Source organism: Lepidochelys kempii, chromosome 20 (genome assembly GCF_965140285.1).
Source record: "Lepidochelys kempii isolate rLepKem1 chromosome 20, rLepKem1.hap1, whole genome shotgun sequence".
Classification (NCBI taxonomy): domain Eukaryota; kingdom Metazoa; phylum Chordata; order Testudines; family Cheloniidae; genus Lepidochelys; species Lepidochelys kempii.
In genome coordinates this window covers 26,807,779-26,833,749 of record NC_136399.1, presented here as the reverse complement: position 1 = coordinate 26,833,749, position 25,971 = coordinate 26,807,779, and the positions used below count along the sequence as shown (strand labels likewise).

Here is a 25,971-nt window from a genome sequence, read left to right as displayed (position 1 = left end):
TGGGCAGAGCCAGACACAACGGCTTCCCCCGGGGGCTTCCCCCGGGGTCTCACTCAGAGCCTCTCGGCACTACCAGAATGAGTCACAGATCTTGCAGGGAGCTCCTGCTGGGGCCAGCCGAGAAGCCCCAGAGCCCCAGGGATGCTCCAGACAGCAGGTCCCTGCAGGAATCTCACCGCCGAGCGTGTGGCCCGGGCTGTGTTGCCCTCCTCAAGCAGTGTGGGGAGATAATGAAGGGGTTGGGTTTTGCAGCTGACCACAGCTGGAAACCTGCGGCCCCAGCTGTGCCAGCCCAGATGTTGCTATGCGAGCAGCAGGAAGTAATTCATTGTACACCAGTGCCCCTGCCCTGCCCTCCCTCGCCAGCCAGGGCGAGAACTCCAGGCTTGGTGCAGCGCCCCCCACGCTGCTCCTTGGCCAGTCCCACACGCCGGTCCGCCCCGGGGCCACGGCCGGGGCGCAGCCAGGGAGGTTTCCAGGACAGTCGTTTCATGGGGGACCCAGGGGGTTCATGAATTGGTGACAGGCCACCAGGCATCCGGGGTCACCTCCAGCTCCGGGCCCCAGCACAAAACCAGCCCATACCTGGCCGTCTGCTCCAAGGGGGACTTTGGGGAGCAGAGGAACGGGGGCTGCGGGTCGGGATTGAGGGGCACCGGCTGAGCTGCTGGGGGAGGGGTGAACCCAGGACACTTTGGACCTGGTGTCTGGGGCCCTGATTCTCCAGGACAGGGGGTGGGGGCTGGGGAACGCTCAGTCCCTGGGGAGGCCGCTGAGTGTGTGGGGATGAGCCTGGGTAGGGAGCGTTCCCCTCTCCCTCGCTGGGGCCTTGTCCCCTTCCTGCCTTACCCCCTGCACGGCCAGGAGCCGCCTCCTCCCCGGGCTGGGGTACGGCTCCCTCCCTGCCAGGCAGGCCCAGGAACCGGGACAAGGGGCTGGGAGGGGGGCTAACCCCTGTGCCAGCACTGGCCTCATCCTGCCAGGGACAGGACCACGGGGCTGAACCTGCCGCCGGGGGCCTGACCTGGGGAACCACCCACACCCAGTGCTGTCGAGCCTGGAGGAGCCGTGGGGATCGGGCTGGGGCTGCCAGGATCTCTGGGGGGAAATTGAGCCTGGGGAGGGGGCCCTGGGGCTGCCAGGATGTCTGGGGGAGCCCAGGCCTGGGGGAGCCCCTGGGTGCCTCTCTGCCCCGGCTGGCGAAGGCCCTGGGCTGAGGCTGGGGTCACTGGGCAGGGAGGTGAGGGGAGGAGCAGGAGGGGGGCTGTGCAGGGAGGGGAGCAGAAGGTGGGGGAGGAGCGGATGGGGAGGTCAAGGGGGGATGGGAGCAGGAGGTGGGGGGAGGAGTGGGCGGGAGTGTGATGAAGTGGGACTGTTCTAATGTTTCCTCTGAATAGAGTGGGGGTGCCTCAGTTTCCCCTAGGCAGTTCTTAAGTATCTAGGGGGTGGGATGAGGGTGTATGATCGTTGCAGAGCCCTAGAGGGCAGGTGTGTGCAGGGGTCTGGACACAGAGGATGGCCGACACCCTGTTTCCTGGCCACTGATGGCCTGGCCCTTCCCCCCTGCGAGGTGAGAGCTAAAGGGTTGGAGAACAAAGGAATCCGGTGACCTCCTGGCCCGGGAAAGGGACAAAGCCCAGAGGAGGAGGGGCTGGAGAGAGTTTCAGTTTGGGGCTGGCTGGGGACAAGGAGTGAAGGGCAGACGGGGTTGTCTGGCTCACTGCCCCCCAAAATGGACCCAGCTGAGGGGTCCTGTTCTCTGCACCTGCAAGCTCTGTGTTAGACCATGTTCCTGTCGTCTAATAAACCTTCTGTTTTACTGGCTGGCTGAGAGTCCTGTCTGACTGCGGAGTCGGGGGGCAGGACCCTCTGGCTTCCCCAGGACCCCGCCTGGGCGGACTTGCTGGGGGAAGCGCCCGGAGGGGCAGAGGAGGCTGAATGCTCCGAGGTCAGACCCAGGAAGGTGGAGCCGGGGGAGCTGTGTGTCCTGCAGACAGGCGGCTCCCAGAGAGGAGACTTCCCCAGCATCCTGCCTGGCTTCGTGGGGAGCAGTCCCAGAGCATCACCCGGGGACCCCATGACAGGGGGCTGAGAGGGGATGGGAGGAGGAGGTGGGGGGAGGAGCAGGCGGGGGGCCGAGGGGGAGGGGAGCAGGAGGTGGGGGAGGAGCGGGCGGGGGGCCGAGGGGGAGGGGAGCAGGAGGTGGGGGAGGAGCGGGCGGGGGGCCGAGGGGGAGGGGAGCAGGAGGTGGGGGAGGAGCGGGCGGGGGGCCGAGGGGGGAGGGGAGCAGGAGGTGGGGGAGGAGCGGGCGGGGGGCCGAGGGGGGAGGGGAGCAGGAGGTGGGGGAGGAGCGGGCGGGGGGCCGAGGGGGGAGGGGAGCAGGAGGTGGGGGAGGAGCGGGCGGGGGGCCGAGGGGGAGGGGAGCAGGAGGTGGGGGAGGAGCGGGCGGGGGGCCGAGGGGGAGGGGAGCAGGAGGTGGGGGAGGAGCGGGCGGGGGGCCGAGGGGGAGGGGAGCAGGAGGTGGGGGAGGAGCGGGCGGGGGGCCGAGGGGGAGGGGAGCAGGAGGTGGGGGAGGAGCGGGCGGGGGGCCGAGGGGGGAGGGGAGCAGGAGGTGGGGGAGGAGCGGGCGGGGGGCCGAGGGGGGAGGGGAGCAGGAGGTGGGGGAGGAGCGGGCGGGGGGCCGAGGGGGAGGGGAGCAGGAGGTGGGGGAGGAGCGGGCGGGGGGCCGAGGGGGAGGGGAGCAGGAGGTGGGGGAGGAGCGGGCGGGGGGCCGAGGGGGGAGGGGAGCAGGAGGTGGGGGAGGAGCGGGCGGGGGGCCGAGGGGGAGGGGAGCAGGAGGTGGGGGAGGAGCGGGCGGGGGGCCGAGGGGGGAGGGGAGCAGGAGGTGGGGGAGGAGCGGGCGGGGGGCCGAGGGGGGAGGGGAGCAGGAGGTGGGGGAGGAGCGGGCGGGGGGCCGAGGGGAGCAGTCCGGTGTCTCAGTCTCTGTCTCGGAAGGGAGGGAGTGGGGCTAATTGGAAGCAGACGCCTCCCACCCAGCGCCGGTTCTTTCCGCCCTCTCCTTGGGGCGGGTGGGGGCCGGCAGCCTGGGCCCCGTCCCAGTGGGGGATTGGGGGGGCTGTGGGGCGCTGCCCGGCTCTGACAGACGCACAAGCAGACACTGGCAGCGCGTCGTTGTCTGTCCCCCTGGCACGTTCACACCCGGCCTGGCGGGTGGGGCCGGGGCCGCGACGGCCGGCGTGTTTGTGACGATGTGACTCAGCAGGGAGGGGGGAGTGTTGATCTGGGAATGTGCCCTGGGGATGGGAGACCTGAGAACCTGTCACCTGAGCCAGGAGGGGGAGGGGGAGGTGACACCTCTGCCCAGGAATGTGAACAGAGGCTGCAGCAGGGAACCTGCTGGGTGGGTTTAGTTTCAGTTTGGGGCTGGGTGGAGGAACACAGGGAACCCCAGGGCTGGGGTCTAAGCTCCCTGCTCCCCCAGAAGGACGTGAAGGAGGGGTCCTGGTTGTACCCACAAGCTCTGTTTGGGACTGTTCCTGTTGTCCAATAAACCTTCTGTTTTACTGGCTGGCTGAGAGTCTCAGTGGATCCCAGGAAGAGGGGTGCAGGGCCTGGACTCCCCCACACTCCGTGACAACTGGTGGCAGCGGTGGGATGTACTGCACCCCGTGAACGGTGCTTCCTGCAGTAAGTGACTGGGGAGCAGTAAAACGAAGGGGAATTGACGGGGACCAGGCGTGCTGAAGATTCAGAGAGAGACGGTTTCGGGGGGCGGTTAACCCCTGGGAATGTGTGACCAGAGAGAAAGACTTTTGCAGTAACAGGGTCCCCCAGGGGATTGCAGCGAGCGGTCCCAGGGGCGGAGGAGTCTGCAGCTCGACCCTGGCAAAGAGTCGGTGACCTCAAGAAGGACGGGCACACGAGGGGCTTTTCCTGGAAACCGTGGGAAGCTGCCCGGCCTGCGAGTGGCCAGCAGGGAGATGTACGCTAAACGCCTGAAGAGCGACCTGGTGGAGCTGTGCAGGCAGAGGGGGCTGCACATCGGGAGGTCCACCAAGGAACAGCTGATTGCCCAGCTGGAGGAGAGGGATCGCTTGGATGACCCGATCCCTGTCCCTGAGGGAAGCTGCCCGGGGGACGCAGCGTGGGCCCTGGGGCCTGACCGGGCTGGGAGGGGTCAGACTGCTGCTGAGGACATCCCGAGACCCTTCCTACCTATGTCCGGGGGAGGGGTTGGGGGAAGCCCAGCGAATACCGAGGGCACCCTGACCCCGGCACCCAGCAGGGGATCCTCCCGGCGGAGCTCCCCATCCCTGGAGCGGAGGCGGCTGGAATGGGAGAGGGAGATGAAAATGAGGGAGCTGGAGGATCATGAAAAACAACGTCAACATGAGCAGGAGGAGAAGGAGAAACAACGTCAACATGAGCGTCAGGAGAAGGAGAAACAACGTCAACATGAGCAGGAGGAGAAGGAGAGGGAGCGTCAGGAGAAGGAGAGGGAGCGTCAGGAGAAGGAGAGGGAGCGTCAGGAGAAGGAGAAACAAAGACAGCATGAACTGGAGCTGGCCAGGCTGAGGAGCAGTGGGGCCCTGGCTGCGGCTGCGGTGAGTGTGGGGGGACCCAAGACGGCAAGGAACTTTGATAAGTGCTTCCTGGCCCAGCGGAAGGAGGGGGAGGACATAGATAGCTTCCTGACGGCCTTTGAGAATGCCTGTGAGCTGCACAGGGTTGACCCTGCAGACAGGCTCCAGTTTCTCACCCCCTTACTGGACCCCAAAGCCGTGGAGGTGTACAGCCGAATGACAGGGCCGGAGGCAGGGGACTATGAACTGTTCAAGCAGGCCCTGCTCCGTGAGTTTGGGCTGACCCCCGAGATGTACCGGAGAAGGTTCCGGAGTCAGCGTAAAACGCCTGAGGTCACCTACCTACAACTGGCCAACCGGATGCAGGGGTATGCCCGCAAGTGGACAGCTGGGGCCCGAGCTAAAGAGGACCTGCTGGACCTAATCGTACTGGAGCAGCTGTATGAACAGTGCCCTTCCGACCTGAGGCTGTGGCTGGTGGACAAAAAGCTCGAGAACCCCCAGCACGCAGGGCAGCTGGCCGACGAGTTTGTGAACAGTCGGTCAGGGGGTAGCCGGGAGGAGCCCCAAAAGAACAGGCCCCCCCCGATGCAGAGAGAGAGTCACCAGGGGGCCTCCCAGCGGGGAAATAGGGAGAACCCCCTCCCAAGGGGAACGCCTGGCGTCGGGCCCCTCCGACCTGCTCGAGGGGACCAACGTGACCTGAGCTGCTATCACTGTGGCCAGAGAGGCCACGTACGGTCCCAGTGCCCCGGGCTCAGGGACAGACTGAGCAGACCCAACCTACCCAGGGTTAACTGGGTAGGGACCCAGCTGGACGAGGGGCAGACGACCCAGGAAAGGGGGGCTGCCAGTTTACCACCTGCTCAGGAGGGAAGAGTACCCCAGGCCAGCTCCACCAGAGGGCTGGAGGCTCTGGACTCAGGGTGCTCAGTTTACAGGGTGGGCGCGGGGCTGTCCCTCCGGAGAGAGTGCCTTGTTCCCCTGGAGGTGGATGGGAGGAAGGTCAATGGATACTGGGATACGGGCGCGGAGGTGACGCTGGCCCGGCCCGAGGTGGTGGCCCCAGATCGGGTGGTGCCCAACACCTATCTGACCCTGACAGGGGTGGGCGGGACCCCATTTAAGGTGCCCGTGGCAAGGGTACACCTGAAATGGGGGGCCAAGGAGGGCCCCAAGGATGTGGGGGTACACCACCATTTGCCCACTGAAGTTTTGATGGGGGGAGACCTAGAGGACTGGCCAAGCAAGCCCCAGGCCGCCCTGGTTGTGACGCGTAGCCAGAGCCGGCGAGGGGCACTGCGCCCTGACCTCGGGGAGGGTATCACACCGGAGGCGCAGGACCCTACCCTGGTGGGGAGGGAGGGCCGAGGGGCACGGCTTAGAGAGGCGGAGGCCTCAGACCTGGCCAGCGAGAGGGAACCGGGCCCCGTCCCTGCCCCAGCTGCTGAGTTCCAGGCCGAGTTGAGGAAAGATCCCTCCTTGCGGAAGCTCAGGGACCTGGCCGACCTCAGGGTGGTACGGACCATGAGGAGAGGCTGCCAGGAGAGGTTCCTGTGGGAGAAGGGGTTCCTGTACCGAGAATGGGCTCCCACAAGGGAAGTAGAGTCCTGTGGGATCAGGAGGCAGCTGGTGGTCCCCCAGAAGTATCGCCGCAGGCTCCTGCACCTGGCCCATGACATCCCCCTCGCAGGGCACCAGGGAATCCGGCGCACCCGGCAGAGGTTGCTACAGAACTTTTACTGGCCCGGGGTCTTTACCACGGTCCGGCAGTATTGCCGATCCTGTGACCCCTGTCAGAGGGTGGGGAAGGCCCGGGACAAGGGGAAAGCGGCTTTGAGACCTTTGCCCATCATAGAGGAGCCTTTCCAGAAGGTGGCCATGGACATCGTGGGGCCTCTCAGCAAGACGACCCGGTCGGGGAAGAAATACATTCTGGTGGTGGTAGATTTTGCCACCCGCTACCCCGAGGCAGTGCCCTTAGCTTCCATTGAAGCAGACACCGTGGCCGATGCGCTCCTGACCATTTTCAGCCGAGTGGGGTTCCCCAAGGAAGTCTTGACAGACCAAGGCTCCAACTTCATGTCGGCCCTGCTCCGGTGCTTGTGGGAGAAATGTGGGGTCCGGCACGACTGGGCCTCAGCGTATCACCCCCAGTCCAACGGGCTGGTGGAGAGGTTTAACGGGACGCTAAAGATGATGCTGAAAACCTTTATGAATCAGCACCCGCAGGATTGGGACAAGTACTTACCGCACCTGCTGTTCGCATACAGGGAGGTGCCCCAGGAGTCTACCGGATTTTCGCCTTTCGAACTGTTATATGGCAGGAGGGTGAGGGGCCCCCTGGACCTGATGAGAGATGAATGGGAGGGGAAGGCCACTCCCGATGGAGAGTCAGTGGTGGAGTATGTCCTGATCTTCCGAGAGAGACTGGCTGAACTCATGGGCCTGGCCAGGGAGAATCTGGCCAGAGCACAGAGGAAGCAGAAGGTCTGGTATGACCGCACGGCACGGGCCCGTGCCTACGCCACCGGGGATCAGGTGATGGTTCTCATCCCAGTGAGAAAGAACAAACTACAGGCCGCCTGGGAGGGCCCTTTCAAGGTCGTCAAGCAGCTCAATGAGGTAAACTATGTGGTGGAGCTGTCGAACCGGGCGCACCACCGCCGGGTGTACCATGTGAATATGATGAAGCCATATTATGCCAGGGGGAATGTGGTGTTGGCCGTGTGTGGACAGTGGGAAGAGCAGGGAGATGACCCTTTAGTAGATCTATTCCCTGGGACCAGAGCTGGTTTCCCCCTGGAAACAATTCCCCTCTCGGATCAGCTAACCCCTGCCCAGCAAGCTGAGGTCAGGGAGGTGCTGCATCCGTACCGACAGCTGTTTTCCAACCAGCCTGGACGCACTAATCTGACTGTCCACCGGGTGCAGACAGGGTCACACCCGCCGATAAGATGCTCCCCCTTCCGAGTCACAGGGAAAACTGCTCAGGACCTGGAAAGAGAGGTCCGGGACATGCTGGCTTTGGGGGTGATCCAGCCATCTGCCAGCCCTTGGGCCTCGCCGGTGGTGCTGGTCCCCAAAAAGGACGGGTCGGTCCGGTTCTGTGTGGACTATCGGAAGCTCAATGCCATCACTGTATCTGATGCCTACCCCATGCCCAGGCCTGATGAGCTCCTAGACAAGCTGGGAGGAGCTCGGTACCTCACCACCATGGACCTTACAAAGGGCTACTGGCAAGTGCCGCTGGATGCAGATGCCCGACTGAAATCGGCCTTTATCACCCCTCTGGGGCTCTATGAGTTCCTGACCCTGCCTTTCGGCCTCAAGGGAGCGCCGGCCACCTTCCAGCGCCTAGTGGACCAGCTCCTGAGGGGGATGGAGAGTTTTGCCGTGGCGTATATTGATGACATCTGTGTCTTTAGCCAGACCTGGGAGGACCACGTGTCCCAGGTTAGACAAGTGCTGGACCGACTCCAGGGGGCTGGGCTGACTGTAAAAGCGGAGAAGTGCAAGGTGGGGATGGCGGAAGTATCTTACCTGGACCATCGGGTGGGGAGCGGCCGCCTAAAGCCGGAACCAGCCAAGGTGGAGGTGATCAGAGACTGGCCCGCTCCCCACACCAAAAAGCAGGTCCAAGCCTTTATTGGGATGGCAGGATACTACCGAAGATTTGTGCCCCACTTTAGCGCCATCGCCACCCCCATCACGGAGCTATGCAAGAAGGGGAAGCCAGACAAGGTGGTCTGGACCGAGCAGTGCCAGGAGGCTTTCCGGGCGCTGAAGGAGGCTCTGGTCAGTGGCCCAGTTCTGGCAAACCCAGACTTTGACAAGCCCTTTGTGGTGTTCACCGACGCCTCAGACACGGGACTGGGGGCGGTGTTAATGCAGGAGGATGAAAAGGGGGAGAGACACCCCATCGTGTACCTGAGCAAGAAGTTGCTACCCCGGGAGCAACACTACGCGGCCATCGAGAAGGAGTGCCTGGCCATGGTGTGGGCCCTCAAGAAACTAGAGCCCTATCTCTTCGGGCGACACTTCACTGTCTACACCGACCACTCTCCCCTGACCTGGCTGCACCAGATGAAAGGAGCCAACGCCAAGCTCCTGAGATGGAGCCTGCTCCTGCAGGATTACGACATGGACGTGGTCCACGTGAAGGGAAGTGCCAACCTGATAGCGGATGCGCTGTCCCGGAGAGGGGGCCCCGAACTTCCCCAGGTCACTGGTCAGCGTGACCCCGCTCAGTTCAGTCTCGAAGGGGGGAGAGATGTGACGATGTGACTCAGCAGGGAGGGGGGAGTGTTGACCTGGGAATGTGCCCTGGGGATGGGAGACCTGAGAGCCTGTCACCTGAGCCAGGAGGGGGAGGGGGAGGTAACACCTCTGCCCAGGAATGTGAACAGAGGCTGCAGCAGGGAACCTGCTGGGTGGGTTTAGTTTCAGTTTGGGGCTGGGTGGAGGAACACAGGGAACCCCAGGGCTGGGGTCTAAGCTCCCTGCTCCCCCAGAAGGACGTGAAGGAGGGGTCCTGGTTGTACCCACAAGCTCTGTTTTTGGACTGTGTTCCTGTTGTCCAATAAACCTTCTGTTTTACTGGCTGGCTGAGAGTCTCAGTGGATCCCAGGAAGAGGGGTGCAGGGCCTGGACTCCCCCACACTCCGTGACAGTGTTAGCCCAGGGTCGCGTCACCCACTCCTGGGCCGGCTCCAGGCCGACACACCGACTCCCTGGCATGTCCAGCTGGCTCGAGAACTGGGAGCTGCTTCGTCCGCGGCCTGGATGACATCCCCCAGCCGTGGAGAGCAGCTGGCTCCAGGTTGCCTATCACTCCCCCCTGCCGCTCCCAGCCCCACGGCGGGCACCACAGAACCCTGCCCCGATGCTGGGAGCGTGGGAGACGGCGGCAGAGGGAGAATGGCAGTGCTTGCCCCCCGGGGATGGGCTCAGACCAGCTCGCAGCCGAGTGACCCAGAGATCCATGGGGGCTGAAGGCGTCATGGGGGTAAATGTAACCCCCGGCCGAGCATGTGGTCCACTAGCAGATAACAGCCTACTACTGGCAGCAAGGAGCGGAGCTGCTGCTTTAGCTCCAGGGGTGGATCTTGGTGCTGGAGGCCCTGGCATTGGCCCCAGGGGAAGGGTAAAAGTCCAGCCTTTTACCAGCTCAGTCCTGCCCTCCAAAGCCCGGCTGGCTCCCTCGGCCGGGGCACATGAACTGTCCAGGGCACCGGGTGGCCGCCTTGGAACTCGTGGGGCAGGGCTGGGACTAGATGTGGGGTCGTGGGGCCACCCCCTCCTGTCCGGAGCCCAGAGACGGCGAGCGCTTCGGGACCTTGCGCAGCACTCCCAGGGCACTGTACAAGTGAGGGACGGCTGGCAGCCGCAGCATGGGGCATCGTGCCCTGTCCTGGGGATCAGGTCCTGCCACGCTGGGGAGGGCAGGACCCCAGCAAAGGGGTCAGGGCTCCTCCAGGATCTGTCTTGTCTGATTCCCGGCTGGGGACTGATGCCCCTGCCACGCGGAAGGGCTGGGCCCGGGCCCCAAGAGCCGCCTGTTTCAGCCTGCCGAGGGCTGGGGGGCCCTAAGCGAGGAGCAGAAGGAACGGATTAGGGGCAGGAAATGACAGTCAGACCACCAGCCGTGTCAGGCTGCACAGAAATCGTTTTCCCTCCGTCTCCAGCTCCGGGGTTCCAAGGCCAAGCCACGTGCAGGGAGCGGAGCGAGATGGGGCCAGCCGTGGGACGGGGGGGGGGGAGGGCTCCTTAGCCCAACGCTTTGGGATCCTTGCGGCACCACCCCGATAGCCTCTCGGTGCGGACGGGGCTGGAGCATGCCAGGCCGCGCGGGAAGCGGGTTCTGCAGCGCTCCCTCGCCCCTGCCATTACCCAGCTCACATGGAATTCATTTGGCACCGGCCAGGGCCTCAACACTTGGGATTTATCTCTGCTTCCCCGAGCGCTGAAGTCAACAAACCCAGACGTGAAGTGGTCCCAGCTGTTTGCAGCCCCCGCCGCAATGATCTCACCCCAGCCAGAGCGGTTCCTGACGAGGCGGGGGGTGGGGGGAGAACCGCCCTGACTCTGGGGCAGGGCAGCGGGTTTGGTCGCCAATCATGGTGCGGGGCTGGGGGGTGGGGGCAGGAATTACCAGAGTTCTGCAGCCCCACAAGCGGGGGGCCGGTCAGGGGGCTCGGCCAGCTCCGCACTCGAATGGGAGAACTCAGCTGCGGGTGCTCTCCCCTTGCAGGCAATGTTGGCCCTGGGGTCCTAGCCTGGCACCCAGGGTATGGTGCTGCGGGGGTCAGTAGGGGGCACCCTCATCTCGTAGTCAGTGTGGGCCCCGGCACGGTGCTAGGGGGGCCGTGCTGCAGGGAGCGGGGGGGCTCAGCGGGGGTGCGACCGCGGTGTCCCAGCCTGGCACTAGGGGGGCCGTGCTGCGGGGAGCAGGGGGGCTCAGCGGGGGTGCGACCGCAGTGTCCCAGCCTGGCACTAGGGGGGGCCGTGCTGCGGGGAGCGGGGGGGTCTCAGCGGGGGTGCGACCGCAGTGTCCCAGCCTGGCACTAGGGGGGCCGTGCTGCGGGGAGCGGGGGGGCTCAGCGGGGGTGCGACCGCAGTGTCCCAGCCTGGCACTAGGGGGGCCGTGCTGCGGGGGGGCTCAGCGGGGGTGCGACCGCAGTGTCCCAGCCTGGCACTAGGGGGGCTATGCTGCGGGGAGCAGGGGGGGCTCAGCGGGGGTGCGACCGCAGTGTCCCAGCCTGGCACTAGGGGGGCCGTGCTGCGGGGAGCGGGGGGGGGCTCAGCGGGGGGGTGATTCCCTTGCGCTCCGTGCTGGTCCAATGGTCACGGGTGTTGCGGGGGGCGATGGGTTTTTCCCACGGGAGCCTTGGCGCTGCTGGTCCCAGAGGAGGCGGCCGGGGGGAGTCGCTGGGGCAGAGAGCGGGGCGGCTGTACCCGGAGCCGAGCGCGGAGAGCGCAGGGCTCTTTGCCCCGCCACGGGCTCAGCGAACGCAGCAAGGGCAGAAGCCGCACTGCAGCCGAACTCAGACTCCCGCCTCGCCCTTTGCCCCAGCGGCGGGGGCCCTTTCGGGGCAGCACCGCCTCCGTGGGAACCGGGGGACAAACCTCACAGGGCACAGGAGAGGGCAGGGTCACTGGGCCCCACACTGCCCCTTCCTCCATGAGCCCACGGTCCAGCTGCCCACATGGGTCCAGCAGCTGGCACAGCACTGGCAAGGCCCTGTCTTGCCCACAGCTGGGTGCCCTCTGTGGGCCCCCTGCCCTGGCCGCAGAGGCCCCCCAGGCAGTTTAGAAAGCCCCGAAGAAAGCCCTGGCTGTAACCGCAGCTGGCAAGCCCAGCCCAGACAGGAGACAGAGGGGGGAAGCTGCAGCTGGTGAAATCTCAGCTTTCTCCAAACAAACCAGCTAAAATTAGCCCCCCGTGTGCTCCGCTGCACAGCGTGGTCACAGACAGAAATCAGAGTGGGAGCCAGCCGGCCAACAACCTTGCCCAGCAGCCCGCTCCGCGGGCTGGAGGGTGCCACGTGGGGTGGAGACCTCGCTCTGGGCCCAACTCTGGGAAGGGGCCGGGAGCATCCTGCTCTTACCCCTCACAGTCGTGGGCCGATTCCCGGCTGAGGTGGCTGACCTGCAGGCCCCTGGGGAGAGGAGCCGAGATTCTCTTGGACCTGGATTAACAACGGGCACCAGCCCTTCTCTGGGCACCTCACAGCCTGTCCCTGGGATCCGGTGTCCCGCTCAGGTCCCCCCACTTCTAGGGGGACATGACAAAGTGGAGAGGGCTCCAAACCAGCGACAAGAATCTCCGTGGGGAGACTGAAGGGAGAGGCAAAAGACGCTCCATCTAGTTAGCGTCTCCAGGACGGGGGTCACAGGCTGTCTGGGGAAGAGATTTCTGACTGTGGACAGCCCTGGAATCTTGCAGACAAAGCTGGCTGGCGTATTTTAAGAGTGAGAGGCATTAAGTCTTGGAATAACTCACCCCGGGCTGTGGTGGGTTCCCCACCACTCGAAGGCTTTAAATGGAGACTGGGTGCCTTTCTAAAGGAGGGGCTCTCTCTCAGCCAGAGGTTCTGGGCTGGCCGCAGGAGTCACGGGGGTGGATTGCTGCCGGCGCTCTGCAGGAGGGCAGACCAGATGAGCAGAACAGTCCCTCTGGCCTCAGACCCAATGAACATTGGGGGGTGTCACAGCACCGCCTGAGGACTGTGAATCCCGAGATCGGCACACCTCCTCCTCGTTTTCTCACCCTGCCCCCCACCGACTTAGCTCATCCTCTGGCTACGGCTTGTCCTATACACCTGGTGCTCTTTGGGGCAGATCTGTCATTTTCTAGATGTCTGGGCAGCATCCTGCCTGGCGCGACAGGCCCTGAACTCAGTTGGCGTCTGTGCAGCGCCTGGCATGATGGGCCCCGGTCTCGGTTGGGGTCTGGGCAGCGCCTGGCACGACGGGGCCCTGGTCTTGGTTGGGGCCCGGGGAGCGCCCGGCGCGACGGGGCCCTGGTCTCGGTCGGGGTCTGCGCAGCGCCCGGCAGTTTGTCCCAAGCCAGTTGGCCTCTCAGCACTTTTGCAATCGAAACGCTAAACAAATCATCACCACAATGTGGATGTACTGGAGCTGTCCCCAGGGCTTTGTCCAGTCCAGGGTCATTATAATGATCTGACAGTGAGAGTTCACAGTAAGGGTTCATGCAGTTTACAGAGGAAGAGGAAACCACACTGGTGTCAATAGGAATTCTCTAATAAGATGCTGTCAACCGATTAGGTCCCCATTTCTGGTACAGGTCCGGCCAGGCCCCGCGTGACTCTGCATCAAAATCCTTGGCATTGTGTCAGCTGCAGAAGGACGCGATTAAAATGCTCCTTGTATTGAGGAGCTGTTTGGAGGCAATTCACAGGCTGAGGAGAGGAGCCGGATTGACAGACGTGAGGCTGACGCCTCTCCAGCGCTGGCAGCTTTTCAATCTGGCCTGGAGGTTTGTTTAAAAGCTCTGCTCTAGTTCAACCAGGCATTAACGCAGGGCGTCCTACGGCTGGCGTGGTGCCGGGGGTCAGACTGGATGGGCCCTGCAATCTAGGAATCTTTGTTCATAGAATAAGGGTAGCCCTGACTGTGTAAGCGTCTGTGTCACCCTCCTGCTGGTGTGCCTCACTTGTGCACTAAAGGGTCCCCTAGAGGGCCAGCTTAGTCTCAGTGAACTCTGGAGATATTTGCCTTAGTGTCCTGCAGCCATGAGTTCCGTAGCTACTTGTGTGCTGCGTGCTGGAGTCTAAACAGCTAACGATAGCATGCGGAACGGCCAGGCTGGATCTGACCCCAGGCCCATCTAGCCTGGCTTGTCTCTGACAGCGACCAACACCAAAGAAGCTGGAAGAACCCTACAGTAGGAGATGCAGATAATCTCCCCCGGCCCCCCACACGTCTAGACGTGAGACCACCTGCTTATCAGACAGCAGCTGGTTTGCTGCACAGCTACCCCGAGCTTCCTTCACGGATCCTGTTTGCCTCATCCACCTGTTACAGCTCGCCATGACCTAGATTATGAGGCGTCTGGGGCAGGGACCATCGATAGACCTGGGCATAATAGGGCCTGGTCCTCGGCAGGGGCCCCCGCCTCCGGCTGTGTACAAGTAACAATCCCGCATACATGCGCTGAGTCCCCCGAGTGCTCCTCTACCACCAGGCAGGCTCGGAGGGGCTCTCTCGGCTTCAGGACTTCAGATGCTTCTCGCACAGCAGGGTCCCGCTAGAACACCAGGACGTTCATAATATGGCTGGAGGGCCCTCTGCTGGCGGGCGCTTACTGGAAACCTGGCTGGTCTCCACAGGGAAGTGTCACCGTTTATCCCAGGGTAATTAGCCCGGCACAGTTACACCGGCACATGGAGACCTATTCTGGGATAGGAGCGCCCCTCCACAGTTTAGCTTCAACCCCTTCCGAGGTGGCATCGTTCTGTCACTGATCCTGACCTGCTTTGTCAGGCGCTCGGAGACCCTCTGATGAGCTGGGCTGCAATCAGAGCAGGCTATGAATTATTATTATTATCCTCGAACAGGGAAATCAGACCAGCAGAACTGTGACACTGCTTAGGGTTCCCTGGGGTGTCCAGGGGGAATCACTACCACCTGCTCATAGTGGGGGGAGCCCTGTCTGCCCACCAGAGGAAACTCTCCCCAGCCACCAGCTGGCGGCAATTCTTTTCCTCGTCAGGCGAGCTATTCACACACCCCACTTCGTTACACCCAAGGTCCAGTCCATTGTCTGGACCCCCACAACGAACCCGGATCCACTGCCTCCCTGGAAACAGGGCACACCAGTTCAGTGGTGTGGTTTCATCTCAGACCAAGACTCTCCCTTAGCACAAGGCACTTAGGGTTACAGTGAATGTACAGAAGAGAGCTTGAGAGAAAGCTTCAGATAAAAGCAAGTGTCAGGGTTTGGAAACATACAGTGAGAAACTAAGAAAAACATAAACCACAACCTAGAGCCTCTATTGATGACCAAGTGACTGTCTGGTCTAATGAGCTATTTCTCACCCGTGGCTCTGACTTAGGTGCTGCTCCGGCCCCATCACCACCGGCCCACGCTCTGTGCTCCCTCCCCCTGCAGTCAGGAATAGGGTGACCAGATGTCCCATTTTTATAGGGATAGTCCCGTTTTGAGGGGGCTTTTTCTTATACAGGTGCCTATTACCCCCCACCCCCATCCCACTGTTTCACAAAAAGAAAAGGAGGACTTGTGGCATCTTAGAGACTAACCAATTTATTTGAGCATGAGCTTTCGTGAGCTACAGCTCACTTCAGTTGTTCACCGTAGTCAGGAAGCAAGGCCCCCTTTCTACAGATGGCAGCTGAGCCCCCCGAGAGCCTCAGTGCTTCAGCCAAGGACTCGAACCCAGGGCTCCTGGCCCATCCTCCTGCTCCGCTCCTACAAGCTTTTCTTCAGACGCACTCAGCTGGGACAGTGACTCTCCTTGTGCCTGCGACCTGGGGTGGCCATTCCTGTGCAGCAGTGGCCAGAGAAACGCTCTGGGTCATTGAATCATAGACTATGGGGTTGGAAGGGACCTCAGGAGGTGTCTAGTCCAACCCCCTGCTCAAAGCAGGACCAATTCCCAGTTAAATCATCCCAGCCAGGGCTTTGTCAAGCCTGACCTTAAAAACTTCTAAGGAAGGAGATTCCACCACCTCCCTAGGTAACGCATTCCAGTGTTTCACCACCCTCCCAGTGAAAAGGTTTTTCCTAATATCCAACCTAAACCTCCCCCACTGCAACTTGAGACCATTACTCCTCGTTCTGTCCTCTGCCACCACTGAGAACAGTCTAGATCCATCCTCTCCCCCTCCTCCCATCCCCTTCCCCTCCCCCCGCTCCCCCACTTTCCCCTCCCCCGCTCCTCCCATCCCCCTTCCCCTCCCCCGCTCCCCCACTCTCCCCTCCCCCGCTCCCCCATCCCTCGCTCCTCCATCCTCTCCCCCTCCCCAGCTCCCCCATCCTCTCCCCCGCTCCTCCCATCCCCCTTCCCCTCCCCCGCTCCCCCACTTTCCCCTCCCCCGCTCCTCCCATCCCCCTTCCCCTCCCCAGCTCCCCCATCCCTCGCTCCTCCATCCTCTCCCCCTCTCCTCCCATCCCCCTTCCCCTCCCCCATCCTCTCCCCCTCCCCCGCTCCTCCACTCTCCCCTCCCCCGCTCCTCCATCCTCTCCCCCTCCCCCGCTCCTCCCATCCCCCTTCCCCTCCCCCATCCTCTCCCCCTCCCCCGCTCCTCCACTCTCCCCTCCCCCGCTCCTCCATCCTCTCCCCCTCCCCCGCTCCCCCCATCCCCGCCCCCACTCTCCCCTCCCCCGCTCCCCCCTCCCCCGCTCCTCCATCCTCCCCCCGTCTCCCCCTCCCCCCCCGTGATGGGCGCTACCCCAACACCTCCCCTCCCCGCTTCGCTCCCCCTTCCCCGCCAACCGGAAGTGCCTCCAGCCCCGCCCCCTAGAAGCCCAGCGAGAGCGCCCCGCCCCCTATACGTCATCGGCATGCGCCGGAAGCGGCTCTGTCTCACCCGCCGCCGCCGCCGTTCCTGGGCGCTCACGTGGGGCCGGCGGCGCCTCTTGCCGGGGCCGGGGCCGGGGCGCCATGATCCGGGCTGGGAGCCGGCTCTGGGGCCGGGGCGCGGCCGCGCGGGTGAGGGGGCCAAAGGGGGCGGGGCAGAGGTCAAGGGCCCTATGGGGGTCAGAGGGCGGAGGTCAGAGGGCGCTCGGGGGTGAAGTGGCCCTGTGGGGGCAGAGGGCACTCGGGGTCAAAGGTCAGAGGGCGCTCAGGGGTGACGGGGTCCTGTGGGGGGCAGAGGGCTCTCGGGGTCAAAGGTCAGAGGGCGCTCAGGGGTGACGGGGCCCTGTGGGGGGCAGAGGGCTCTCGGGGTCAAAGGGCCTGTGGGGTCAGAGGTCAGTGCGCTCAGGGTGACGGGGTCCTGTGGGGGGCAGAGGGCACTCGGGGTCAAAGGTCAGAGGGCGCTCAGGGGTGACGGGGTCCTGTGGGGGGCAGAGGGCACTCGGGGTCAAAGGTCAGAGGGCGCTCAGGGGTGACGGGGTCCTGTGGGGGGCAGAGGGCTCTCGGGGTCAAAGGTCAGAGGGCGCTCGGGGTGACGGGGCCCTGTGGGGGGCAGAGGGCAGGGCGTCGCCCCGCGGGCGGGGAGGAGGGGGCTGCCCCTTTGCGCCCCCCGCCCCGAGCCTCCCTCTCCGGCGATGTAGCGAAGTCCTCCAGTGCGGGGTTCAAACTCTGCGCTGGTCCGGTTCTGCCGGCCGGGGACCGGCCCTGCTGGCAGCCCCCTCCTGTAGGGGCAGCGTATACGGCAGGCAACCCCCCCTGCTCCAAGGACAGCCGAGCAGGCTGTGGGGCCGAGGGGCGCGATTTCCCCCTCGCCAGGACCAGGGTGGCCCTGGTGGCGCAGCGTTGGAGCAGGGTGCCTGGGGCCGCACCAGTGCGACGTGCGACTGCCACCGCTGCGCCGTTCCCCTCGCTGCTCTGAGCTTGACTCCTCCCTCCCCTTGTCTTTCCTTCCTCTCCAAGGCTCTGTCCACCGTGTCTGGCCAGCCGGGGCGTCCCGAGGCTCCCGCAACCTCCCCACGTCTGCAGGATGCCGCATCCCAGGCGGGTGAGTCCCGTTCGTGGTTCTAAAATCCTGCCTCTGCGGTTCCTGTGCCCGGACTCTGTGTGGTGGCCGGGTTTGAGATGATATCGCAGGTGCCATGAGAAGCGGAAGTGCAGGGATTGCGCAAGACCCAGACGGCTGGAACAGGCCAGGGGAGCCGGCTGGATTAGTCTCCTGGGTGTGACAGCAGACAGCACTGGCTGCTGCAGGGTGGGGGACCCTGCAGGAAGTAGCAGTGGGATAACCGCCCCCCAGGGGAAGTGTCTTCCAAACCTCCATTAGAGGTCAGCTCATCCTCTGATGGCGGGGTGGGGGTGGGGGGTTTGTACTGTTGTTTATTTGTATTACAGTAGCACCCGGAGACCCTGACTGTGGTTCAGGGCCCTTGCGGTGATGGGCACCGCAAAGGCCCCTGACAGAGGGTCGGGGCCCACAACATGCCGGGCGCTGCACAGACTCAGAGTGAGAGGTGTCCCCTGCCCCAAAGAGCTCACAGTCTACTGGGGTAGTCAATTATTTGTTGTCACGGTCCACATTTCTTGTTCAAGGTATAGTCAAGGTCCAGACTCCAGATAAAATAATTAAAACATAACAATCATGATAATAAGTAAATAAAAAGATTTTGGGGTCCATTCAGAAGCATCTGGCGGTCCAGATTTAGCCTGCAGTCCGTCTATTGATTGCCCCTGGTCTAAACAGACAAAGGCAAGAGGGGAAACTGAGGCGCAGAGGGGCGAAGGGACTTGCCCTTGGTCACCCAGCTGGGCAGCGGTGGGAATAGGTCTCCTGTGTCTCTGCCCTGTGCCCTCGCCACTAGATCCAGGTGCTGCCTGGTCACTGTTGCAGGCAGACTGTGCTCTTGGGTGTGTTTGGTAGCTCTGGCCAGCGAGCGTAGGGTGGCCAGAGAGCCAGTTTTGCTCTGGCGCTCTGTTGTCTGCTTTGCTGTGTGTGTGATGGTGCCTGGCTGGCTGTTGGAGTTGAATTATGCAGTGGGTTGTGGTTCTGCTGGAGAAGAGCACCTGGCCTCTGCTACCTGCCTTAGCAGAGTGATTTGTTATGTGTTGTCAATCAGGGATGATCAGTTTAACCGGGACGGACTGTGACCATCACGTACCCTGGGCTGAAAATGGGCCAGTTATTCCTGGCCAGAGGCTGCTGTGATCTGCTTGTGGCTGCACAAAGCATGCGGGCTCTGCAGTGGCTGCTCAGACCTCTTTTGTTTGTGTCCCCTAGAAAAGCCGCCCCCGATGACCTCCAGCGCCCCTGTCCTCCGGGATTGCCGCCTTGCAATCCCCTCTCACCGCACAGCCATGCAGGCCTGGGTGGAGTCCCTGAGGCACTACGATGACAGACATGTGGGCCTAGCAGACCTGCACCCCGATGTCTTTGCAGTAATGCCCCGGTACGGTTCAGAGACGCGTCGTCAGCCCGGGGAGTATCCGGGTTAAGGACGAATGAGCCGTGGCAACACAGGGAGAGAGGATTTTGTTACTGTTGCTGCTGTAACCAAAGTCAACCTTTGGACAAATGACCTGGGGGCCTGGCTGGCTCGGAGGGGGTTGGGCAAATGGGACACGGGACCATTCCACTTAAGGGGACACCAGCTCCAATTCAGCCCCAGCACAGGGGAAATGGGGCAGGGAACAGGATACGGGACCATTCCACTTTAGGGAAGTCAGGCTCCAAACTGGCCCCAAGGTGGAGGGGGGCTGGCTGGCTCAGGGGGACAGGGGATGGGACATGGGGCCTTTCCCCTCTAGGGGTGCTGGCTCTGATCTGGCCCTGAGTCAGCACCGATCTGAAGGTGTTGTTGTCTCAAAGCTGTTTTCTGGCCTGGGCCCCACAGTCACCTTTGCGCTGAGATAAAGCCAGACAAACTGAACAATGGGGACAGAACTGCTCTCGGCCCCCCCAGGGGATCACCCAAGTGCCGGCCTTGAGCTTAAACACAGGGATCCTGTCCCCAGGGCTGCTGAGCCGGTCCCTTTGGCCAGGGCTAATTTCAACCCAGAGCAGAGAGAAATCCTGAAACCCTGGGGTGTTCGCTCCCCGATGTTGCTTGTTAAGCTGCCGCTCTGCCCCCTGCTGCGTGCTCCCCAGACACACAGCGCCTGCTGTCTCACTCAGCCCAGCCTGTGCCAACCCCCTGCTCTCTGTGCTTTCCCTCTGCAGGGTCGACATTCTGCACTCGGTCGCAGTCTGGCAGAGGAACTACAAGAGGATAGTGAGTGTGTACAGAGCCAGGGGGTGGGGACCTGAGAGGAATGACAGCTCCTCAGTCTGAGGAGGGGGCTGGAGAGTGCCCACAGGCCAGTGACAGCTGGGTTCTGTTCCCAGCACCGGGAGGGAGCAGGATCTAGTGGTTAGAGGTGGGGGGCCTAGGAGTTGGGACTCTTGGGTTCAATCCCCGTCTCTGTGGCGTCGGATGAGTCCCTCCCCTGTGCCTCAGTTTCCCCCATTGAGTGTGGGCATGTTGGGTCAGGCGGGTCCGAGGTGCTCACTCCCGCTGGGCGCTCTGACCCGCACTCTCCTTTCAGAGCTATGCCAAGGTGAAGACGCGAGCGGAGGTGCGCGGTGGCGGCAAGAAGCCCTGGGCGCAGAAGGGCAGCGGCCGGGCCAGGCACGGCAGCATCCGCTCCCCCCTCTGGCGCGGTGGTGAGTGGCTCCCAGTCCTCGTGTGTTCTGCCCCCACCTGGGGCAGAGGCCGGCCTGACCCTGACACCGGGTGAGGGGCAGGGGGCAAACGGAGACAGGGCCCCGGAAGCTGCGTGACTCTGGGCCCTGCTCCTGTTCGTGTGCCAGGGCGCAGACGGGGCCACGGAGCCCATGACTGGTGCTGCCGCAGCGCGTGTGGGTTCAACAGGGGGCGGGGCGCCGGGCCGGGCTCCCTGGATGGGGAGTCAGTGCAGGGCAGTGTGGGAGCAGGGGGGCTGCTCAGGGCAGAACCTGTTGTGCCCCTGAATCTGAGGTGGCCTCCTAGCCATATAGAATGCAGCCTCCTAGCCCCCGCCTCCGGGCACTGATCCCTCCTGACCTCCCGCTGCCTCTCCCTTCCAGGCGGCATCATCCATGGCCCCAGGGGCCCCACCAGTTACTACTACATGCTGCCCATGAAAGTGCGGGTCTTGGGCCTCAAGGTGGCGCTGACGGCCAAGCTGATGCAGGTAGCGCGTGTGCGACTGTCTGTGTACAGGGCCCTCGTGGGCCGCTGGGCTTGTTAGTGTGTGTGGGTGGGTGGGTGGAGTGCCAGGACTCCTGGGTTCTGTCCCGGGCTATGGGACTGGGTTAGATCAGGGGGGGGAATAGGAACTGGGACTCCTGGCTTCTGTCCCTGGCTATGGGACTGGGTTAGATTGGGCAGGGGGACTGGGAACCAGGACTCCTGGGTTCTGGCCCCTGCTCTGGCCCTGGCCTGCTGTGTGTACAATCCCTTGGCTTGCTCACAGATAGAAGAGGGGTGGGCTGGGGTCCCCAGGATCTCATTCAGCCAGATGCAGGGCCCTGTTGCCAGGCATTCTGGTCACTTGGTAACTAGGAGGTTGCGGGATTGTGACCCCTTCCTAGAAGGTCCTTTCCTAGCCAGCTGAAGGGGGTGGGTCTGGCTGGCTCAGGGATGGGAAGGGCCTCAGCTGGCTTGGAGGGGGGATGCGGGGGTCACCCTGCTTCCGGGGGATGGTGGCAGGGGGGTAAAGCAGCTGAAAGGTACCGAGCGTGTTTTGTGTTTCCAGGACAACCTGCACATTGTGGATGGCCTGGACATGCCGACCTGTGACCCCCAGTACCTGGCAGACCTAGCGCAATACAGGCACTGGGGCCAGTCCGTGCTGATTGTCGACGTGTGAGTGGGAGTGGGAGTGGGTGGGGGGAGATGCGGCGCCTCCTTCTCTGGCCTCAGCCAAGGAGAACCGTAAATCCCAGACACCCAGCAGAGGGCGCGATCTGGGGGCCTGGCGGGAGAGGAGAGCGCTGGGGAAGAGCGCCCCCTGCTGGCAAGAGATCTGGGAGCGCTGCAGGGGTGGGGTCTGGGGGTAGCACTCGCAGCCTTCCCCAAGAGAAGTGGGGACTGGTCTCCTTGCTGCCCCGTGCCAATGCACCCGGCTGGCTTGCAGCCTGGAGGAGGGTCTCGGGCATGGTGGGGGAGTCCCCGGGGCAGCCTGGGGCTGAGCTCACGATTCCTTCTCTGCCTCTGTTCCAGCAACAAGATGCCAGAGAACATCATGAAGGCAGCAGCCAGCCTGAAAACCATCACCCTGGTGCCAGCCCTAGGTGAGTGCTGGAGGGGGCGGGGGACGGCCCCTCAAAGTCACCACGCTGGCCTCCCAGAGTGGCCCAGGCTGGGGGTGTTCACAAGAGCCCTGGCCTGCGGGACGCGGTGCCTTCCCTCCCTGCTGCATACTGCCCTGTAAGGGGAGTTCGTACTCCTGGCCCTCACCTCGTCCCCCGCCTGCAGTACCGCAAGCACCAGCCCTCCATGACTCTCATCCCGGCGTGGGTGGGGGGAGAATCCCCTCACCCACTGAGATGCAGCTGGCTCTGGGCTGGGGCGTGGAGGCTGTTTATAGAGGGATCCCTGGCCTGGTGTTGAGATGCAGCTGGCTCTGGGGTGGGGAGTGGGGACTGTATGTCAGCACACAACAATGTGCACAGCCAGAGAGGGGAGGAAGTCCACAGGGGTCAGGAACCATCGCAGGAGCTGCCATGTGGGCAGGGGGTGCTGGGCTACCCTGCACCGCCCAGAGTCTGGCTGGGCTGGGCACGCCTTGACCCCGCCCTGGGTCTCTCGCAGGTCTCAATGTGCACAGTATGCTCAAGCACGAGACGCTGGTGCTCACGCTGGACACGCTCGCCTTCCTGGAGGAGAAGCTGCTGTGGCATGACTCCCGCTACACCGCCCTGTACCCCTTCCGGCTGCCCTACAGCGACTTCCCCTAGCCCCGAGGGACGGCGCCCGCCGCAGGGAGGCCTCTTGGTCGGCTAGCTCGTTGAGTGAGTTGGCCCCACTGAGCGCATGCGGAAAGGGGACTGGCACCGAGGCAGCTTCCCGCTGCCCTCCCACAATGCAGCTGGGGGCCGCAAAGTGGCTTGGAAGTGACTGTTCGCTGCCCGGTGGACAGGAGAGAGGCTGGGCCGTGCCCTTGGGGGGGGGGCGGGGGGGGCTGCCTTCTCCTGCTTGCTGGGAGCATGACTGTTAAACAGCCCATCCTGCCGATGCACGGCCATTAAAGAGCTGCTGCTCTTGCACTGCCTGGTGCTGGCTTGTCCTGCCTTCTGTGGGGCTGGGGCGCCAGGGCGCCCGAGCTCAGCGTTCCGGGCAGGGGCTGCCAGCCCGGGGGGGTGTTTCCCTTTTGCCCGAAGGGTTTACCCTAAACTGGGGGAGGGGAGGAAGCGAGCAGGAGCACAGTCCCCGGGGGGGCCTCACCCCTCGCCCTGCATGTGGCACGTGGCCACGCAACCCGTGTGATGTGCTGGGGCTGCAGGCCAGGAGCAGCCAGCGCGGGAGCGAGGACTGGTCTGGCCCTTGGGGCTGCCGCGGATGGAGCTGGGTTTGTCCAGGTGTGACGGTGTCCCCGGGGTGCAGCCTGGATTGTGGGAGTGTTGAGCCCAGAGAGACTCTGCTGTGTGACTGCTGATTGAGCAGCCTGGGGTCTCCCCTCTTACCCTGTGATGCTGTTGTCAAGTTACCAGCCTCTGACAGGCACTGCATTTACACAGCCATCCACAAGCAGGGACATGCCCAGCTGCGGTACATGAACGATCTCCCAGTCACTTGAACCAACAACAGAAGGCTCCAGCCAATTCCTCCCCAGCCGTGCACCCCAGAGCTGTTCTGTCTTGCCCTGGTCAGAAGCCTGGCCAGCGTAAGTTCATTACCCAGTCCGCCCCTCCCTCGATGTGGCGAGGACGCGCACCAGCCTTTGTAAAGTGAGCTGAGATTTCCCAAGCTCTTCAACCAAAACACCCTGTTGTAGGTAAAATATAAAGCAGATTTATTAACTGCCCAGAGAGAGATTCAAGTGATTACAAGTACCAAGCGTAGAGATCAGAGTGGGTTACTTAAGAAACAAAAATAAATTTGCAGTCCAAGTTCAGCAAGCTAAGCAGGAGATGACTCAAGCCATGTCTCACCCTGACCGATGGTACAAACAGGTCACAGATCCTCAATACACAGGCTGGGACCATCCTCCCCCAGTTCGGTCTTTGCCTCCAGCCATGTTTCCAGGTGTTGAGTTGTGAGGGGAGTGAGGCCAAGTGATGACATCACTTCCCTCCAGTGTGCTGGAAAGGTCTATGCAGTGAGGTGGGAGTTGGTCGGTCCCCGTTGGTCGGGCGTCTCCGTTGCACACAGTCTCTAGAACGGTGGATTCCTTCCTTGATGGGTGTTGATGAGCCATTAACTGCTGTCTGGCTGCTCCCTTGTACCTGAAAGGCTGGCTGTGGGTGTTCCCAGCCTCACAGGGGATTTCAGTAACACACACAGCAGTGCGTCAGACCCTCGCATGCAGTGACAACACGTACAATCCAACAGGTTATTAATGTTCAGTGACACCTCACCAGGCATGCTTAGTACACCACAGATCCTCATTACAAGACTGGGGGATATGTGGTGTCACGGAGTGTGGGGGAGTCCAGGCCCTGCACCCGGGATCCACTGAGACTCTCAGCCAGCCAGTAAAACAGAAGGTTTATTGGACAACAGGAACACAGTCCACAACAGAGCTTGTGGGTACAACCAGGACCCCTCAATCACGTCCTTCTGGGGGAGCAGGGAGCTTAGACCCCAGCCCTGGGGTTCCCTGTGTTCCTCTCCCCAGCCCCAACCTGAAAAACTAAACCCACCCAGCAGGTTCCCTGCTGCAGTCTCCGTCCACATTCCTGGGCAGAGGTGTTACCTCCCCCTCCCCCTCCTGGCTCAGGTGACAGGCTCTCAGGTCTCCCATCCCCAGGGCACATTCCCAGGTCAACACTCCCCCCTCCCTGCTGAGTCACATCGTCACATGTGGGGTCCAGGATGCTACTCTGAGGTGCCGTGTCACACCAGGTACCGCGGGTGCTGGGAAAGGCCATGTCTGTCACGGGTGGGGGGGCTCAGGCCAGGGCAGCTCGAACCCCAAGCATAAGGGCTGGCCCCCCCAGGCATGCGAAGGGTGAGTGCTGAGTCTCAGGACCCACCCCCCGCATCACTGCTGGCTGAGCCAGTCTGTCTGCACAGCATCCCTGCCCCACATGTCCCCCAGCCCCTAGGCTTCCCTGCTCTGTGATGCTACCCATGCCAGGCAGGCGGGAGCCCTGCCCACCAGGCCCCCCAGGCAAAGCTCACAGCAGGGGTGAGGTTAATGATCCCCTGCACCGTGAGGCCGAAGGGCAGACCTGTTTCAGGTGCAGGAGGCATGGTGTGTGGGAGACAGACGGAGCATCACGCGTGCAGCCAGGGCAGGCTGGGCAAGCTTTCCAGGCAGGGCAGGAGGGCAGCGCCTGCCCAGGGCAGGGTGGAGGCTGGGCTGAGTCATGCCAGCTAGAGCTGCACCCACAGTCACTCCCAAGGGCTAATTCCTCTTGGGTGGGCCTTGTTCCTCATCCGCAGGAGTTGAAGTTTCTAAAGAATTCATGCTCTGGAACCCTTCTGTAAAATACTGATAATGAACAGCGGCAGGTCAGTGCTTAGGAGACCCTGCAATAACCAACTGGTGGGTGAGGAGACCCTATGATAACAAACCGGGGGGAGGAGACCCTACAATCACAAACCCGCCTGTGTAGCATTCACAAGAGGCCCTACAATAACACACTGCTGCCTGCAGCCTGTCCTCTCTGAGACCCTACAATCACAAACCAGCGTGCCGCCTCCAGGCCTGCTCGTGTAACACGCTGGCCCATTGCCCCCCACAAGTGAGATGGGATCTCTCAGGCCTGCAATCGCACCCTGCTGCCAGCCGGGCCTGGTCGCGGGGCCTGCTCCCGCTTCTCACACATGTTCTGGCAGTGGAGGAGGCCAGGGCTGCTGGTTTCTGTTCCTGGTTGTGCTGTGTCACGCCGACTACTGCTGGAGCCTGGGCAGGCTTGTGGGTACGTCCATGCTCCCTCCAACCCCACCGCCCCTTGCTCAGCTCCGGGGCATCGCCCGCCTCTTCCCCCCCCCCCCCCCCCAGCAGCCGCTCCTGGAGCTTCAGGGAGACCAGTGCGCTGAGCGGAAAGTGCTGGGTCCTTCCTCTGCTGTGTGACTGCTGAT

The 25,971-nt window shown here is 63.0% G+C and overlaps 1 protein-coding gene across 3 annotated transcripts; it reads left to right on the top strand.

Moving 5' to 3' along the window:
* Nucleotides 1–16,643: 16,643 nt before the first annotated feature.
* On the top strand, nucleotides 16,644–22,993 carry MRPL4 (mitochondrial ribosomal protein L4). Of its 3 annotated transcripts, XM_073318718.2 has the most exons (9): nucleotides 16,644–16,780; nucleotides 17,666–17,750; nucleotides 18,981–19,149; nucleotides 19,920–19,971; nucleotides 20,285–20,402; nucleotides 20,805–20,911; nucleotides 21,476–21,585; nucleotides 21,943–22,013; nucleotides 22,534–22,993. In XM_073318718.2, exons 1-9 carry the CDS (start codon nucleotides 16,733–16,735, stop codon nucleotides 22,677–22,679), a joined length of 906 nt encoding a protein of 301 aa, XP_073174819.1. In that variant the 5' UTR covers nucleotides 16,644–16,732; the 3' UTR covers nucleotides 22,680–22,993. The 3 variants fall into 3 exon arrangements, with proteins under 3 accessions (XP_073174819.1, XP_073174820.1, XP_073174821.1); XM_073318719.1 differs by lacking the exons at nucleotides 16,644–16,780; nucleotides 17,666–17,750 and adding an exon at nucleotides 17,771–18,031; XM_073318720.2 differs by lacking the exons at nucleotides 16,644–16,780; nucleotides 17,666–17,750 and adding an exon at nucleotides 18,099–18,295.
* Nucleotides 22,994–25,971: the final 2,978 nt, after the last annotated feature.

Bases quoted from the DNA above. Each gene is read 5' to 3' on its own strand.
- MRPL4 (XM_073318718.2), top strand. From the start codon at position 16,733: ATGATCCGGGCTGGGAGCCGGCTCTGGGGCCGGGGCGCGGCCGCGCGG. The intron at 16,781-17,665 runs GTGAGGGGGCCA...TTCCTCTCCAAG, and splicing joins GCCGGGGCGCGGCCGCGCGG to GCTCTGTCCACCGTGTCTGG. The intron at 19,972-20,284 runs GTGAGTGTGTAC...CTCTCCTTTCAG, and splicing joins AGAGGAACTACAAGAGGATA to AGCTATGCCAAGGTGAAGAC.